General features: G+C 38.2%; 1 protein-coding gene across 1 annotated transcript in view; it reads right to left on the bottom strand.

Moving 5' to 3' along the window:
- Window positions 1-18401, bottom strand: part of MUC5AC (mucin 5AC, oligomeric mucus/gel-forming) — a 65811-nt gene that overhangs the window by 37630 nt on the left and 9780 nt on the right. The window contains exon 2 of the mRNA XM_062495354.1: window positions 407-469. Coding sequence (XP_062351338.1) covers window positions 407-469 — 63 coding nt within the window. The remainder of the gene's footprint in view (window positions 1-406; window positions 470-18401) is intronic.

Raw genomic sequence — 18401 nt, forward strand, 5'->3', positions numbered from 1 at the left:
TGGCAAAAGTCAGCAAGGATGAGTTGCTCTTGATTTCCCAGTATTAGCCACTGATTTCACAGCAGGCCAAAGTGGTCTCGCTTCCTTTTTTTTTTTTTTTTTAAAGAACCAAACATCACTTTTATATGTACATATTCATGCAGATATGCATACAGCCCCTACAAACACATCTGTTTTCTTAGTTAGCTATGATTACACAAATATAACTATACTGTGTGATGTATGTGTGTACTTAGTAACTGGTGTCTAGTAAATATATTATTATTCTTAGAGAGAGATGTCAATGCATATTTCTTTTCATCTGGCACTGCTGGCAATATGCTAAGGAGGGTTTTTTTAAAGGCATTTTTCTTATTCAGTATGGACGTAGCAAATAAATGCAAATATAGAATATAAGTAAATGTACCATTTTGTTTTCGAAGAAGACCCCCAGGGAACTGGCTTCCTATTTGGATTCCAATCTGACCTCCTGTGAAAAAATTGTGAAAAACATATTAAGAGTAATATCCTCTACCCGAACTTTTAAAGCAAAGCATTTAGCTAAGATCAAAGGACCCAGATACAACTCTGTAAAACAAAGGGAATAGTCTCCTTTATCACATCAGAGAAAATAGGCTCCTCTAGAAAGCTGAAATATAATTATAGAAAGAGATGTTCTATTACAAATACACAAAGTTTGTAATCCAAATAACACATATATATCTACTTTCTCTGTTTCTCTCAAAGCTCACTGTAAGAGATCCTAATGACTGCATAACAGCCCTATTTCACTGCTGTACTAGATCTCAGTAATATGTGAAACAGTACAGGAGGAATTAATGAAATGCAGGCAAGTCATTTATTAAAATTGTTGTGTAGAAGCTTGGCTATAAGAAAAGGCATGGAAGTGGTTAAAAGAATCAAGGGACTTCAAGCTTGATCCAATAATGGCTGTAGATATTTATGATAGTTTCTTTAGTGTCTAAGCATAGGGCCTTTTCTCAGGGAGCAGATGGGAAGCCTCAGTCAGGGATCTAGATTTACTTTACAGCTGGATACAAGAAGGTACCTCCGAGAGACAGTACAAGGGCCATAGCCTGAGCAGTAACCCAGAAGTAACCAGATGAACCAGGTTTCCTGTTCTACCCATCTCCTTGCTCAAAGATTGTTCAAACTCACATCATCTCTGCAGAAAACCTTAAGCATCATCCTGTAAAGCTATTTGACCAAGCATTCTTGCTACAACAGCTGAAGCAAAGACTTTTAAGAGATGACAAATACTCTCTTGAGTGCTTTGATTCCTAGAAAAAGACTGACCCTTACCTCCTGGGCTGGTGTTCTAAGGTCTTGGATTTTATAAGTAAATATATAAGGCATTTCCTGTAAAAGTTGAAGGGCTACAACTTTATTTTGTGAAGGACTGAATGGAAGTTAGGATGTGATAACTGTGCTTGTAACATATTGACTAATAGGTACCTTTAACCTGCCAAGTTGAAATCCTCGCAGGATTTAAGTGATGAAATGACTGATGTCTGAATCCTTATCTGGATTATGTGAATGAGCACTGTAGGTGTCTAGAGAACTTCTCAGTCAAAGCAGAACTCCCTATGGAGTTTGCCCTAAGTTAAGCCCTCTTTTGCCTTATAGAGTAGGTGAGAAGAGTTCATGGAGTCAGAACTGGATTCATTAGACCCCACTCACTTAACTGAGCCATACTAGTGGAAGAGGGGGAAATGCTGAAGTCAGGGGTGTACCATAAGCCCCAGTCCCCTCCTTTGGTACTTACATTGCCTGCTGAGCTTCTCCTCCACTGGAGAACCTCAGCCCATGAACCTCCATGAAAGCTGAACTACTATCTTTTCCTTTAAAATAATTGGAATAGAACCACCTTTTTAAATATAACTTCTGGCTGTGCACCATGAAAGCAGATTTATTACTTGATCCCAGAGTTAAGAGTGCCTGTCAGAAGGAATTCAAGTGCCTATCCCAAAAAGAACCCCAAGAGATTATTGGCTTTGGAGCAGAGGGTTCTGGGCAGCCCCACCATAGCTAGAAAGTGTTGCTGTGTCTGCAGTTTCTTTCAGCTCCAAGCTTTTAATTCTTTTCTCATTTAACTTTGTGCTTGACCACTAGTGATGTGCAAAGAAGTAATGTGGGACAGAATAACCATTTTCCATTTCCTGCTCATCTTTGAGTGTTGTAGATAATAACATTAAGTAAATGTATTCACATCATTATAATTTATATGAATTATAACTGATGAAAATATAATTGGTGAAAAAAAATGATACAGATCAGGTAAGAGAAATACCTCTTTTACTCTACCTAATAGGCTAAGTTTGGTTTCATATTACACATCCATAGGAATCTCTGCAGGCATAGAATCATAGAAGGTTTGTTTATTCTAGTGTGGGAACCTTTGTAACAGAGCAAAATAGATCTATGCATGTATTTTGTTCTGTTAATTTTTCTCAAGGAAACAGCAGAAGCTTTTGTTTACTTAGCAAATACATCATTCCCAAGGAAATTCTACCTGCATTGGCTCGTTTAGAAATTACACAATGCCATGTTGTTTACTATTATAAAAATAAGTGTCTCAGTTGTAAGAAATTTACTATTTGATAATTTGGAAACTAACCTAATTATTAAGAATATTTGGATGCATCCTGCAAAATCTATATCCAGCTGGTAATTACTGTTGTCATCAGTTTATGAAAGTTAATATTTTACATGAAATATAAAGGCAGGAACACAATGTTTGTGGAGATGTCATGTGATAGGACCATTACCCTTTAGACCGGATATCGGAAAATATTTTCTATAGGGTGTGATTCAAATAAAGAGGTGTTTGTTGGACACTATCTAATCACCACTCATTTTTCAAAGCAGTTTGTCAGATTAGCACTGCACAGGAGAAATAACTTTCTTGTTCCATGAATGGCTAGAAACACTTCTGACCAACGCTGTGTAACTCCAAACACAAGTTTATACTCTACAAGACCATTGTGTTGTCAAGTACAGTATAGACCAACTGCCCAGTGTTTTAGTGTTTATTACACAAACTGTAAAGCAGTCTTAAATTATATTTGCACTTCTCAATGTTTTGAAAATGATATGAAAGATAAATTTACCTAGGCAATCTGCAGATTTTTAAATGTCAGCTGACAGGTCAGAAATTACTGTACATGAACAGGACTGACTTGTCAAGCTCAGACTCCTGCAAGCAGTTCCAATTTGATTGGTTCCATCAACTTAACAGGGCTACTCATATTAATAAAAACTCCCAAGACCAGCCTTGATGGATGTAATGTTGACAGGTGGAAAAACTCAGTCCAAAATAGTGGACTGTGGTGTCACATAAATCTCCTTGTCCTGCTCATAATCAATATTTGTAATTTATATAAATACTTTGCACAGGATATTATAAATTAGTTACTGCACAATTAGTTACTGAAAATCCTTGCCATGTGAATATTCCCTCCTTGTTTCTTTTGCAAAAGAAGTGGCAAGAAATGTTGAGAAATATGGTATTAGCTCCTGGTAGCTGACAAAATACTGAAAAAGACTGACCAGTGGTCTGATCTAGCAACTGGAAGCTGTAGTGGATTAGATTTCACAAGAACAATAACATTAATAATGAATTCTAATACAAAATACAACAGGAATAAAATGCTCTTGTAAAGCATATGGGATACTGAAAATCTGACATTTTAAGACACAAATAAGTTTTTTGGATTTGATCTTCAAGGCTACTTTCCATATGAAATTATGTACAGAAGTTTGAGGCAATATTACATTAAATTGGTCCAGTTAATAGACAGACATTTAATATTCAATGAAAATATATAAAGAAATCTTGTCAGCCACCTCTTTTTGAGTCAATTAGTATAGTTGTGTAAAATATATTACTAGGTCTAAACAGTAGTTTTTTCTTTTCCAAATAAAAAAGAAAATTTCTTACCTATTTGATGGATACAGCAAAGTACTAACAGGAAAGCCCATTCTGGTAGCAATATCCCCCTGCCAAACCCCATCTTGAGTGGAGTTTGGCACAAGGATGTTGGGTCTAAACTTGATCAGGACCGTAGTTCATCTATGCTTTGTAGCTCTTTTATAGTAGGTGACTTTGGCTTCAGTCCCAGATTGATTCAGAGAGTGTAGAAAAGGTGAGGTTTGGGGGATTTTAGTTAATGAACAGGTAAACAGAGGATGCTCTTCCTTCCTCAGAAACTGGCCAATGGTATTTGCATTTTGGGAGGAGTAAATACATCTATGTATGTACATTTTAATGTTCAGTCTAGTAAAGAAACGTAACATGGTTGAAAATAAAACACAACTCCTCCTCCACAAATATCAGGTCCTGGAACAAATTTAAGTTGATGTTGTTTTACAGTTATGCAGATGGATGGCAAGTAACTGTTTTAAGTTTTTAAGAACTATAATTGAGGCCAGTTAATTCCTTGGCAAAAAACCCCACCGATTTCTGAAGTTTGTGGAATATTTCATATGGGGGGACCCAGCATTAAGACGCCCCTCCATGCTTAATGGGGCAGCTAATCTTATAAAAAGAACAGAATAATAACCTTGCAGTCTCACGTGGCCACTCTGATTGTATGCCGTGGAAACCCCTCTGTGTGACACTGACAGGCATTAGGCTCCCATCTGAGAAAGATTCAGCCAGCTTCACCTCCACCTATCCTGCATTTGCTAGAGATGGCCTTAAATCTTGAAATCTACTTTTCAATTCTCTGGTGTTGTCTTCTCATAGGAAATACCAGGAATAATTTCAGCCTGCCAGCCTATCTTGTACCGGCTTTCTAGGACTAAAAATATTGATTATAGTCTGTGATCATTATGACATTATTTCAGAATCATTCCTGATTAATTCTGTTCACATCCACAGAGTTATGAGAACTACAAATTAGAGAAACAGGTAGTGAATCAAGGGTATAAGGCTTGCCAGCAAAGGTTTAACAGACTTTTTTTTTCCTGAACGTTGACTTATTGCAGTTTTACTGGGCAATCATCTCAAAAGCAGGAACAAATACATGCTACAATAAGCACAGACAATATTTCTACTTCTTGTAACTTTATCTTTTTTAGCTTGACATTGGAGGTAGGATGAGTTGCTCATGGATGGGCAGAAATCAGTATGTTTTTATTCTATTTCTAGATGAAGAGATCTTACTTTAATATAGTAAAAGATGGATAAAACTATTCAAAGTTAATGAAACAATTCTTTTAAAACTGCTAGGTTTGGCAAAGACAATTTCCAGTCCAGCACTTGGTATATACATCATTTTCCCTTAGTTCACCCTCAGCTTTCGCCTCCTCACAGTTTACCAGAGTGCATGTAGCTGATGAATTAAAAAAATCTCCCTCATAAAGAATGGAATGAAGGCTGCTGCTCAGTGGGGGATTTAGCCAGAGGGACGTGGGAGATATAATTTAGAGTGGGGGAGCCTCAGGAGTAAGGAGCAGAAAACCCACAAAAACTAGCATGAGTGGAGAGGCAGAAATTACATTCTTTGGGTAAAATGGGACAGTTTTACCTTCTACATTTCTGCAAGATTCAGTTCAGCAGTCTCTGCTTGTGTTTATCATTTCTGCTGAAGCAGGGGAAGGACACAAATTGGGGAAGGTGTTCTAGTTGTATAATGGGATCACAGCCATAACCTAACTCCTTGGGTTCTTACGAAAATTCTACCCCGCAATTATACATTTTAAAATATTTCCGTAAAGGAATAGGAGAGTATAATACAATATTCCATTCAGGTGTTACTGAATTGAATGGTGCAATTTTCTTTCCATTTTTTCCAGTTCAGCCCCTATTCCCGCTTCTGTTTAGCTCTAAATACATCAGAGCCTCATGTATTTAATACTATAAAATAAATTTAAAATAGTTTCTTAATGGAGTGTTATTCGGATTTGATTTCTGCATTGAATTCGATGGAAGCTTGCTATGGCAATGTTGGGGTACTCAAGTCAACAGTTTGGCCTGCTATAGCATGAAACATATTTTCTATCAAAATGTCCAGGATGTTTAATGAAGTTACATCTTCCTAATCAGTAGTAAGCTGTTTACACACTCTTAATCTGTATCTTCATGCTTCAGCAAACCAGGAGAAAAAATACTGCATTTCCTGCCCAGAGAACATTGTTTTATTCTGTGCCAGTACTTATAATGAATATAAATTCATCTGTACATAGAGAAAGCAAATGATTTTTTGTTTACATGACCAGTTAGCTGTATTAAACAAATATACTCTAGTCTCACTTACACAATTAGACAAGCCACCCAACAAACCTGGCTTACAGCAACCAACGTGCTTGTGCCTTTAGCAATAGGCTGTTTGTGATGTTTGAAGGAGCAGAGCTTGCCTCCCTTCTCAGCTACACTCATCTCTGTGCAAGGGGTGTAATAGAAAATCAGGATCTTATTGTGCTGCTTTGAAACTTGTTTTCCACTGGGTGTATAAGAGCAAAGGAATACTGATAAAGGGACGAGCTTCCTGAAGGGACAATCAATGCTTTCCACACTCATGTGGTAAAGGAGATGAAGGTGTCCATACCCAGGATGATTAGGAGTGTCACTGGGGTCAAAGCTGCTTTCTCCTTTGTCCTGTCTCTTTTACTGGGATTGTTGCTAAGCAGAGTGCTAATATCTAACACTTCCTTTTTCTTCTGAAATAGTTTTTAATTTTCACTCTCATAACTCTTTGTGACCAAAGCAGTGCATGTCAATATTGTATTCCATTAAGCATTTAAAAGTGCACAGTGGTTGTTCAGAAGGCTGTCCCAATGGTACTCCAAGGTGTTCTTCAAAAGATATTGCCCAGGCATTTTGCTCAGAACTTCTCATGTATTGGAGCTGTCATGATTACTCCTGCTCAGACTGAGACTTGATCTCTAGGAGCAGACATGTTCCAGTATTCATCTTATTCAACCTTATGGCCTCTCTCTTCCTTCCTCTCCACCCCAAAGAGTGGATGAAATTGTTAATAACATTAACAAGTGCAGAAGAAATTCAGGTCACTCTGTTGGGTGTTTTATAAAATTTTGAAAACTATCAGGTTTTTTTGGTTTTTCACTGGTTGCTGGGGGAATCACATCTGTAGATGGAAGTATCACAAAAAATACAAGGGTTTAAGCAAACATATCCATTGGTCACAATAATTGCTTCAAGTGATTCACGCAGATTAAAAAAAAAGTAGTTCAGGACTTTTCAGTTTCCCAGATAAAACAGAGAAAAGAGCTTACCTAGGTAGGGAGGAGCAAGCTCTCACCTACAGTTGTTTGAGGAGAAAGAAACTCCAGCAGGAAGTTTTGTAGTGTTTTAATAACAGAAATTTAGCAGCTGTTTTTATTGTTAATTTGTATCAGGAATACCCCAAGGGACCACAGTTTTTGGTATTGGCTGGCACTAAAAGAACTTTAATTTCCAAGAGGAAATTTTCAGGGAAATATCTAAGGCATTATTTGTTTATTTATTGCATTTTTGTCTGTTTTTCTCAGTTTTAATGTGTGCAAAAACCAGAAGCTTGTCTTGACATCTCAGTATTAATTCCCGTGGCTATTAATTTGGGATAGATCTGTAGAGTTGATAGACACCAGTTATTGGAAAGTTATTAGAAGTCATTGGAAGTTAACTGCAACAGTCAAGGATATGGCTGACAAATATTCTTCTCTCATTTTGATCTTGTATCAAAAATCTGTACCAATGGATTGATTTCTATAAGTACTTCTTGTAACAGTAAATCAAATAATTGAGGATAGATATAATATCTCACATTTTGCATTTTTTTCTTGCTTTCTTGCATAGAAGTAAGGGCAAGACTTGAGACATTGATTATACTGGTTCAATCTAGAATTTCAGATGCCAGATAAAATGTCAATATCATATATACCATAAATACCATAATTACAACAATTACAATTGAAAGTAGGTCATATGATATGAGGTGGCAAAGGTAAGCATTCAGAATTTAGGTAGTGGTAGTAGTAAGGCTCTGAATGAAAACCAAAATCATTAGTTTTCTGTGTTCAAATTAGAGCTCCTGTAGAGTTCAGAACCTGTACCTCCTCACAAATGTGATAACCAGGGACAGCTGGGAGCTGGGTTCTGTGCCCAGTTTGGGTTTGTGCCCAGGCATTGTGCCTCATATCTGTGAAGTCATTGCTTGCCATGTCAACTGAAAAAATGAAAGAATTGGATTGGTCAGAGAAGAGGCTATTGTGGTGTGGAAAGTAACATAACGTAATGACAGCCTGCAATTAACGTCAACGAAGTTGGTATTAACTTAAGCAGAGGATCCGGCACACCCTTTCCCCAAGCTCCATAGAGATTTAGTTGCTCTCCTCAGCTTGTCCTGCTCAAGCTTTTCCCACCTGTCTCTGATAGCCTCAGTCATTCTTTCCTTCCATCAGTCTACAGGTTACTCCCCAGGGTTTTACTTTCCAGCCCTGCCCAGGGATTCACTCTCCACCTTTTCTTTCAATGGCCAGTTAACTTCCCCACAAAAAATATGTGCAGTGACACTGTGGAAGAAAATTGTGGATGCTCTCTGTCCATGAGCTCCTTTCCCTGGTTCTTAGAATAAAATATAGACTCTGGGTTTCTTTAGTATAACGTCACACCACTTGAGAAATCTCATAGAGGCATCTCCGGAGAAAACAAGGATGAAAATCATGTGGAGAGAGAGTTAAACTCTAGCAGTGAATGGTAGATGGGCTCTGTGTTATATACTGTTACCACTTTTTGTTTTGTTATAGTAATTTTAGAACTGGTTATGCAAGGTACTGTGGAACGTGGAAGAAAACTTTCTATGAAGATTAGATTGTCTAAATCAGAAAAAAAATAGTGACCGCTAAGAGCAGTGAAGATTAGAAGCAGTGAAGTAACTTGCCTCATTTGTCAGCAGCATTAGTCAATGTTGCTTAATTGCAGAGTGACACCTTGAGTGTGTGGTAATATTAAAGATCATTCCAACCCCCCTGCTGTGGGACACCTTCCACTAGGCCAGGTTGCTCAAAGTCCCATCCAGCCTGGCCTGAGCACTTACAGGGATGGCACATCCACAGACTCTCTCAGCAACCTGTTAAGAGTGTTTCACCACACTCATGGTAAAGGATTTATTTGTATCTAGTATAAACCTGCCCTCTTTCAGTTTTAAGCCATTCCCCCTTCTCCTATCTCTTTCTGCCCTAGTAAAAATTCCCCTCCAGTTTTCTTGTAGGCCCATTTTAGGGACTGAAAAGCTTCTCTAAGGTCTCTCCAGAGCCTTCTCTTTTCCAGGCTGAACAACCCTCTCAGGAGAGGTGCTCCAGCTCTCTGATCATCTTTGTAGCCCTTCTCATGACTGATTCCAACAGGTCCATGTTCTTCTTATGCTCCAGAGATGGATGCAGTGCTCCAGATGAATCCTCTCCCTTGACCTGCTGGCCACACTGCTTTTGGCACAGCCCAGGATGCCACTGGTTTGACATCTGGAATGTCAGGTTTCTCATCTGCCAACACCACAAGTCCTTCTCCTCAGGGCTGCTCTTGATGCATTCTCTGCCCAGAGATGTGGTGAATCAGTTTTACAACATTTATTTAAGGACATGTTGGATGTCCTTAAGTTCATCATTGTATTCTTTTTGTGTGGCAAGGTTTTCAAAGCAGGGATACTATAGGATTGACTTCCCCCACATTCCATAGAGCCAAGAGAGCCACAGTGCTCCAAGGGCTAACCTGCCTCTACCCAAAACTGAGCCTGACAGTGATAGTGGTAATGAGTCTGGTGGAACAATGTATTTAAGAAGTGGAAATAAATTACTCCACAGAAGCATTGCAGCCAGAGCAGTGAGAATATGTGAAAAACCCTTGCAGGCACCAAGGTCAGTGCAGAAGGAGGGGGAGGAAGTGCTCCGAGTATCACAGCAGAGATTCCCCTGCAGCCCAGAGTGTGCCCCTGTAGCCCATGGATGTCCATGGAGGAGCAGAGATCCACCTGCAGCCCATGGAGGACCCCACACCAGGACAGGCAGATGTCCAAGGAAGGTTGTGACCCTGAGGGAAACCTGCACTGGAGGAGTGTCCTGGCTGGACCTGTGGAAGCATGCAGAGAGGATCCCACACTGGGGGAGAGATGGGCATGTGGCACACAGCAATGCTCAACAACAGGGCACTTGATTCAGCTGAAAGCATGAATTTTGTGTTGTATATCACATGTATCTCTTGCATGAAAGCTGCTGGGTTTTTCACCTTCAGTATTTGCTTGATTCTCACAGTATTAGGATGATGTTTATAGGTCTTATTTGATTCATCTGGCTGGATTTCAGCTTTGTTTTCCTCTTCTGCATAATGCTGAGTACACCTTTCTGGACTAATATCACCACCAGTGCTTTGTTATCTGGTTGGCATTTTGTTATCTGTTTGGCACTATTGTGGGCTTGCCTTGCCTGTGCATCTTTTCTTTATTTCACAAAATGCTTATTCTGTTGTATATTAATAACATTCATGAACCAAATCTGACTTTTGAATCTTGAGACTTAAATACAGTTTTCATTTCTTTGCCTATTTCAGAATCTGCTGTTGAACACATTTTGGTGTACTTTTCCTTGTGAGGTTTTCTTAGTGACACTTAACGAGTCACTTCTGCACATGTTCATTGTAAAAATGTTCAGATTTGAGCATGCTCATCAGTGCTGCACATATCCTCAAAGCTTGACAGAGTAAGATTGTGCCCATATGGGCAAGTAACTTTTAATTCAGTCTGAAGAATGCATGGGAGGTTTAAGCTCTAAGTTTAATTCTTATCTTCAGTGCTGACTGGGTTTAGAGGCTCAGCTGAATTTCTGTTTCAGGAGCCAAGTTTATCATTGTATACCTCCTTGTCAGCGGATGTCCTGGCTTCAAAATTTTATTGCCCTTTTGTGCAAGATTATCCATTGTGCATTTAATTGTTTTCTATAGTTTTGCAAAAAAATCATATGTGGTTTATGATTTATTGTTCCTCCAAATTCTTGGGTACATGAACTGAAATCATACGTTTTACAGATGACATATTCGTGGCTTGAATTTTTTTGGAGGGAGCTTCTAGGTCTTCATGCAAGTACTCATCTTGTAACACATCTAAATGCTGCAGTATCAGCCTTTTACTACTAATTCTGTTTCCATCTTTGTTTTCCTAACTCATTCCTATTTAAATTTCAGAGATCCTCCTTAATTGTTAAAAATCACTATGAGATTGTTAAATATGCTTCTGCCTGTTCGGGAACAGGGAATCAGTGTTCTTGTTTAATTACTTTCCTTATATATAATCATCCTTCATCAAAAGCTTCCTAAAAGTAGGATTTTCCGAGTCCCTAGGTGTTATCATGGACATAAGATATCAAAGAGCTGTCGCTTCCATGAAGGAGAGGGACTGTGACTCTTGTGGCTGTGACTGCATTGCTCTGTTAAAATGCACTCCTTATTTTATCTGTCAAAACACTGGTAACTTCCAGATATTGAGAAGAGAGCCCAGCCTGGTGCTGAGTACACCACGTTCTCTCTGAGGGTGTTCTGCAATCAGCAAACAGAATAAGAGAGGCAAAGCAGGAATAGGGGTAAGCAAGCTTCTGCTTTCCACAGATAGTGGTATCACCCTTTATTTTAAGACCGATTTTATTTTTTATTTGTCTTTATTGAAGCAAGAATTACAGCAAACTGCTGGCTGCCACTGCTGGGGTAAATAAACCAGCTGAGATTTTCAAACCACTTACAATTCATTTAAAGTAGTTAGTAAACAAAATCCGGTTATTTCTGCCTATGTCAGTGTATGAACATGGACAGGACACAAATCAAAGTAAGAATCTTCGTGTTTCTTTGACTGCACTGCTTGACTAATTTTAGTTACAGCAAGAGGTTTCCAGAGCAATAGAACTGTATGGATTGCTGTTATTATTTTACTGCTGAGGTGAGTTGCAATTTTAGGTATTGTTCTTTACAAACAGAAAGAACATGCAGAACAACTCACACTTGGTTTAAATTAATTGCCATTCTGCATATGATATTTAGGGCCCAGTCAGAGCAGAATGCTGAGGGATCTCAGGCAGTCAGTTTATTGTAGCTGAAATAAGTATTTAAACCTGTTAACTCTATTCTTTTGAGCATCTAAATCATGAGTAATCAAGGTAGCTTATTACACTGCATTGCATATAGAAGTGCTTGAAATTTCTATCATAATGGAAAAAAGAGGACACAAATCTTTTCATTACATTTATCTTAGGGTATCCCATAGCTGTACTATATAGTACCCATAGCTGCAATGAGATAGTGTAGCTCATTGTCTATGCAGAGCACAATACTTAAATTCATATACCCTTACACTAAAATGAAGCAATTTAAGCAACTTGTCATCCTCTACAACTCACCTCTTAATGGAGTAGGTAAAGCAGTTTAAGTGTTTCAAACCACTTGCAATTCATTTGAAATACCTAGGAAGCAAAAACTGGGTATTTCTGTTTGAGTCTGGATGTGGATAGGACACAATTTACAATAAGAATCTTGTTGTATAATGTAAGAAATATTAACAGAAAAAGTATCAAATAAATTTGCTCTAATTCAGAATCAAAGTAATGGTATGATTTCTAGCAATAATCTGGTCAGACTTTTGTCTCTCATAAAGGTGGAAATGGCAGTCTGCTGATAATCAGAAGTCCTTGGATTTGCTATCAGCTTCATGATGTAGAATGCCAATGTGCAAAATTTCTCTGCCTGTCTGATTTCCATCTCCATCCCTGGCAAGTATTTTTATCATAAATGCCTCAAGAAGAAACTAACAAATTATATATTTACATCCTATTTTGACAAGAAATCAATACTGGTTGCTCCTAGAGTCAAAAAAACCCTAATTATTGAAAAACGGTAATTTTAAATGCAAATCCTTTCCCCCATATTCTGCTGTGCTGAGGGTAGGAATGGGCTCTTCTGCCTGCAGTGACTTCATTATACCTTGCCACTAGGAGCAAATGAAAGTTCCTTTGATGTTTTCCTAAACTGAGCAAAGTAACTAATGCTCTCTTGTTTCACTCATGTAAGAGAAGTGTTTCACCTCTTGTGTTTCACCTGTTGAGACTCTTCTATGTAATAGAACATAGTGTTGGATTAAAATGAACCCAACTTAATTGTGAAGGGTAAGGTGGTCTCAACCACAGACCTTGCTGTATACACATCTGGACAATCCAGTGGGTTTTTCCATGTAGTGCTACTTACTTCCTAACAAAATCCTGCACATATCAAGATCAAAGACAAGTAAGACTTTGGGAAAGAATTTCCAGTTTGAGCAGTCCTGAAAGAACTGAACGAGCTCATTCTGTACATAAGAGACATTGGCTGTACCCAAAAAGATATCTGGCTCTAGAATTATTTACTAGGGTATTTGTGGATCAAACCAATATGGAAGTTCTGAATGGAGCAAAACCTTTGGCATGTTATATTTTGAAACCAAGGAGAATTGAATAGAATGTCAAGAAACTCTCATGGTTGTTCTTCTGGGCGTATCTGCTAATTAGTCACTATTCTAGCTAATATTTGCTCATAAAGTGAAAGGAACATATGTATATTTATGCATGTGAATTAGTTCTATACAAAAATTTATTTTAAAAATCTTTTTCCCCAGACCATTTTTTATTCAGAGGGCCTTGAAAATTAATGTGGGAAAGTTATTCCTATGGGCTTACAGGCAGTAAGATTATCTGAATTGCTTTAATGAAGAATGCCTTGGGAGAAGAATTGTCTTTGGGTCTTTTTTTCTGTGGTCCAGAAATCCAGATAATGAAAGTCATTACAAAGTTCTATGCAAATTTTTTTTTTCTTAAATTATGCTAATTTGCTAAAACATAAGAATTTGCGGCTGTATTTTAGTAATTAAACTCCTAGCTCTCTTCTGTCCTCTATTTTTACCCTTCTGTATTTACCCAGCTCTTCTACCCAGAGCTGGGTAGGAATTTAATATATGTAGAACATTATTCACCTCCCAGTGAAATCAGTGATGAGACTTCTGTGGAAGCTTATATAAATTTTATTAATCCTTTAATAAAGTATACTTTGATAATGATTGTACCCTTTCCCATTCTTCCTTACTAAGTGGGTGAAGTGTTTCCTATCCCAAGGCGACACATAATGCAAGGTATAATTACAGCAGCTGAATGATTGCATATCTACTGCTATGAGTTAATATCTTGAACAAGCAGCTATACATTGACTTGAACATAACTGACTCCATTTTTTATTTGCACCTGAGTATTTCTTATGTCTTTACTTCATAGCAGTGCCAGATGAGACTACAAGATTTTCCATGTGAAGGCCCTCTTTCCAACTGCTATGATTTTGTCAAAATTTTAATTTCTTAAAATTTCTTTTCTAAAAACCTAATTTCTTTAGTTGACACTTTATAGACTTTTAATCCACTTGCACCGAGTCTTTTAGGAAGGAGGAGGTGGAAATGCTTCATTGAAAATGTAGAAAGAGTATAAATTGCTTGATATATCATTTAACAAATTTCATCATCATGGAATTTAGTGGGGACTTGCTTATGTTTGAAGATCATGTTTTGTCAACTACACTTGAAAAACCACTTTTCCATTAGAACTGACCAGAAATCAAGTTGTTCATACGACCGCTGATGCCATCCTAGGGTGTTATACTTAGCTCAGAGAGATCCTGGTATTTCTATTGTGTGCTAAAGCATTTAATGGATGCCAAATCAAACTCCTAACCTTTCTGTAATTCAGCAGGAAAGCAAACTAGACACTGGGAAACAGAATCAAGCCCTTCTGATCAACATGTTTGCTTTGCTCATAAGTTTGAAGGTTTTTTTACCCCAACACTAATGTAAGACAAGAACAGTAAGTAAGTTGATGTCGGTTTTAACCAGATAAGAAGTCCTTTCACCTTGATCATTTAGTATAAGCATGTCCACAAGTACATGAGAGAAAATGTCCATCCAAACCAAATACGTCATCTGTGGCTGTGGCCAACAGAATGTCAATGGAAGAGTTGAGTAGGCACAAAGAGATAATTCTGACAAATACCCTTGAATGCTGCATAAACGTGTGGCTTGGGGGAGCTTGATGTGATTCCTTTGAGAGCACTGTCTCTATAGACTTCCTGTTGTTGGTTTTGTTGTTGTTATTGTTTTGTTTGTTGTTATAAAGGGCATGTGGATCATGGTTGCAGTCAGTAGAGGAGAAGCAAACAAAATGGAGCTTAGAAGACCTTCAACTTGCTTTAAAAATTCTTTAAGACTTAACCAATTACATGCTCTTCATGACTTTCTGTTGCAGCTCAGCTGTTGCTAGTATGTGAGTTTTCACTGCACGCTTTTGATTTGGCCTTTCCTCTTGCTGTTACTGGATTAAGAGTGTGTCAGCTTCTTAGAGGAGCAAAGGGGAGATGGAAAGTGCAGCACTGCCAGGGAGAGAGTGGAGAAGAAGAATGTGGGCCTTGGGGAGCATACAGGGAGAAAAGCTGGAATGAATAAGTGAGGAGGCAAATGCAGAATGGTGTCAGAGGGAAGCGGGTACATGAGGATGAGTGAGGAAGCTGAGATCATGTGTGGGGTAGAAAACAAAAAAGTAAATTAGATATATCACTATTTGACCTTCAGATCCTGGAGACAAAGTAAATCAAACACAATTAAAGGTACTGGCTGGCCTTTGTGACTAAAAGAGTTAAACAACTTGGTATAAATAATTCCTTTCTGTGCTGTTCTGGGCAAGCCATGAAAAGGACGTCATGCCTCTGAATTTTATTTGTCTTGGAGGTGGTGCACGGACATCCTTGTGTCTTAGAGTCTCCTTTAGATGACATTGCTTGCTGGAGTTTAAGAAAAGTTTTTGTCACTAGTCAGCTTTGACCCCTCCCTCTGTTTGATGACTGCTGTTCACTCCATGAAAACTGTGACTACTGTCTGAAACCTAGAAGAGCAGGGAGCACACTACAGAAATAACTAGCAAAATCCTGGTTTCAAGCAGTTGTCTGTTTCCTTTAAGCTTCATAAACAGCACAGGTAACATTAGATGCTTATTACTGCTTCCTCTCTCCTCTTCTTTCTTCCGTGTCTTTATGTTACCCTTTATCTCTAAGAATTCTCATGTTTCTTGTTTGTACAGTAGAGCAGAGAGTAATTCTATGCTCTTCTTCCAAAAGCACCACCATGGCTTAATAAATATCTGAATAAATAAAAATAGGACAATGAGGAGAGATGTAAACAAAATTAAACTCTAATCTAGTTTGGCAAAGCATGCATGTGCGTATTTCAAAGAATTGATTGAGCATAGGATATTATGGTGCCTAGCACAGGAAAATCCTGGTCCATGTGAGTGGACTTCTTAGCTGTTAGGGTAAAGCTAATGCCAAAGCATGCAGTTATTTTATTCTGAAAAGCCTAGGTTCTTAAATTACCTTTCTGAACAAGTATGTGGAATGCAATTGGGTTTTAAATAGACTCTGATTTTACAGACATCAGTAATCCTAGTTGTTTCAACACAGCTCTTCATGAGTTTAGAGTTTTATAAATTCTCAAGGATGTTGCTGAGTTGACACCTAAGAACAAGTACTTCCCAGGCATGAAATCAAAATGTTCTTAATGAAATGCAATCAGAAAACTACAAAAAAAAAAAAGAAAAAAAAAAAAGCACCAGACAAGGGAGAATAAAAAGAAAAACAAAGAGGGAAAGAGAGTAGACAGACTAGGATTGCCATTTCCTTGTTACTCATTCCTTCCTCTTAAGAAACACTACTTATGCTGCTGCATGATTTTTGAAGAAATACTTCAGCTGATACTCCTAATCCTTGTTCTGTTTCTACAGCTTTTGCACGGCTCCCAAACAGACTGTCTTGATTACTTCTATTGATCTTTTCATCAGAGAGTACATTTTTGATGAGGATTAGCTTTATCTACCAACAATTATTTTACAAGGCTCTGATCTGTCAGCATGTGCATTGTGTAAGGGTAGAGTCAAGACCATGCTTCAAGGACATTTTTAGGCACCAGGCTGAAGGTAATACAACTCATCCACAATGGCAGTCTCTGTCAGACTGTTTGCTCTGTATAGATTCAGTTTGTGTGACGCTGTTAAATACCCAAGCCTTTGTCAAAATGAATAGGAGATTTATTATCTGAGATAAAAAGACAACTACTCCCAAACTTTGCAGAATTCAAGGGCAAAGCAGTTTTTCCAGTTAGAAGAACTTTGTCTCCTACCAGCAGCTAATGACATTACACGCTTGGATAGAAGTGGAGGACCCTGAAAAGTCTGTCATGAAACCTTATTCAGTAAAACAAGCAACCATCACAGCCCCAAACACACCAATGTTAACAGCAGAGGGACCAATCTTTTCTGCAGGGAACAGTCCCTCGAGACCCAGGCCCCTTGCTGTTTACACGTGAAATGCTTGTTTAGAGTTTTACATGGTTGTTGGCATATGAGCCTTATATGCAGTGTAGTGAAATGTACATGTAACACTACAGGAAGTAAAAAAAACTAGGAATGCATATAGCTCACAGTAGTTACACTGATTGTCTAGGGTGTTTAGAATGGAACAGAAGCCCGGGGAGAAAGCCAGACTTCAAACGTATTTCTGAAATAATGCAGGATTTTTCTTCAAGTGTCAGTGATGTTAATGTTTTTTCTGGAGCTGACTGTGGGCCGAATTTTGTCCTGGCTGTGCAAATCCAGTCTTCTGGCTTCATCTGAGCAGGCTAGGAAAGTAGGATTTGTCTGGATTACACAATTTACTGAGGTAGACATACCTAGGAAATAACTCTCTAAGTTGACTTGGAGGTCTGCTGTGCCAAAAAGCTTGCCTAATTTTTCTAATTATGCCAGCTGAACCAATAAAACATCCCACTTGCCACTTCCTATAAACCTTATATTACATCTGACTTTGATTTGAAGGGGGAGGGCTGGATAGATTTCAGAGCAGTAGAAGTACAAGTAGCTCCACTGATAATAAGAGGAAACAACCTGTTTGAAATAAAACCAACAGTAGACAATAAACCTGCGCCTTCCCTGTAGATCCTTTCCCTTTAGGGACCCTTGGGCACAAACTGCATAAAGTACTGTCAGTGTGAGAGCTTATACACACATCAGTGCAGATTGCCTAACAGCTGAAGTGTCTGAGTCACATCCTAGATGACACAGAATCTTTGGGGAGAAAGGAACAAAATAACCTCTTGCCTCAAGTAAAACACTCTGTTTGCTATTGAGTTTTATAGAAGCTTAAGGCTGACAAGATAGACCAATGATCTTCTATGCAACTGCAGACTGGGGAATCAATCAAATGCACAGCTGTGGAACTTCCTTTGTGATTCTGAAAGCAGCTCTTTGTATTTCCAAAATTTCTTCAGAAAAGTGAAAGCTTATGAAATTAATTTAAAATATAAACACAC

The sequence above is a fragment of the Cinclus cinclus genome, chromosome 6 (assembly GCF_963662255.1).
Source record: "Cinclus cinclus chromosome 6, bCinCin1.1, whole genome shotgun sequence".
NCBI classification, from domain to species: domain Eukaryota; kingdom Metazoa; phylum Chordata; class Aves; order Passeriformes; family Cinclidae; genus Cinclus; species Cinclus cinclus.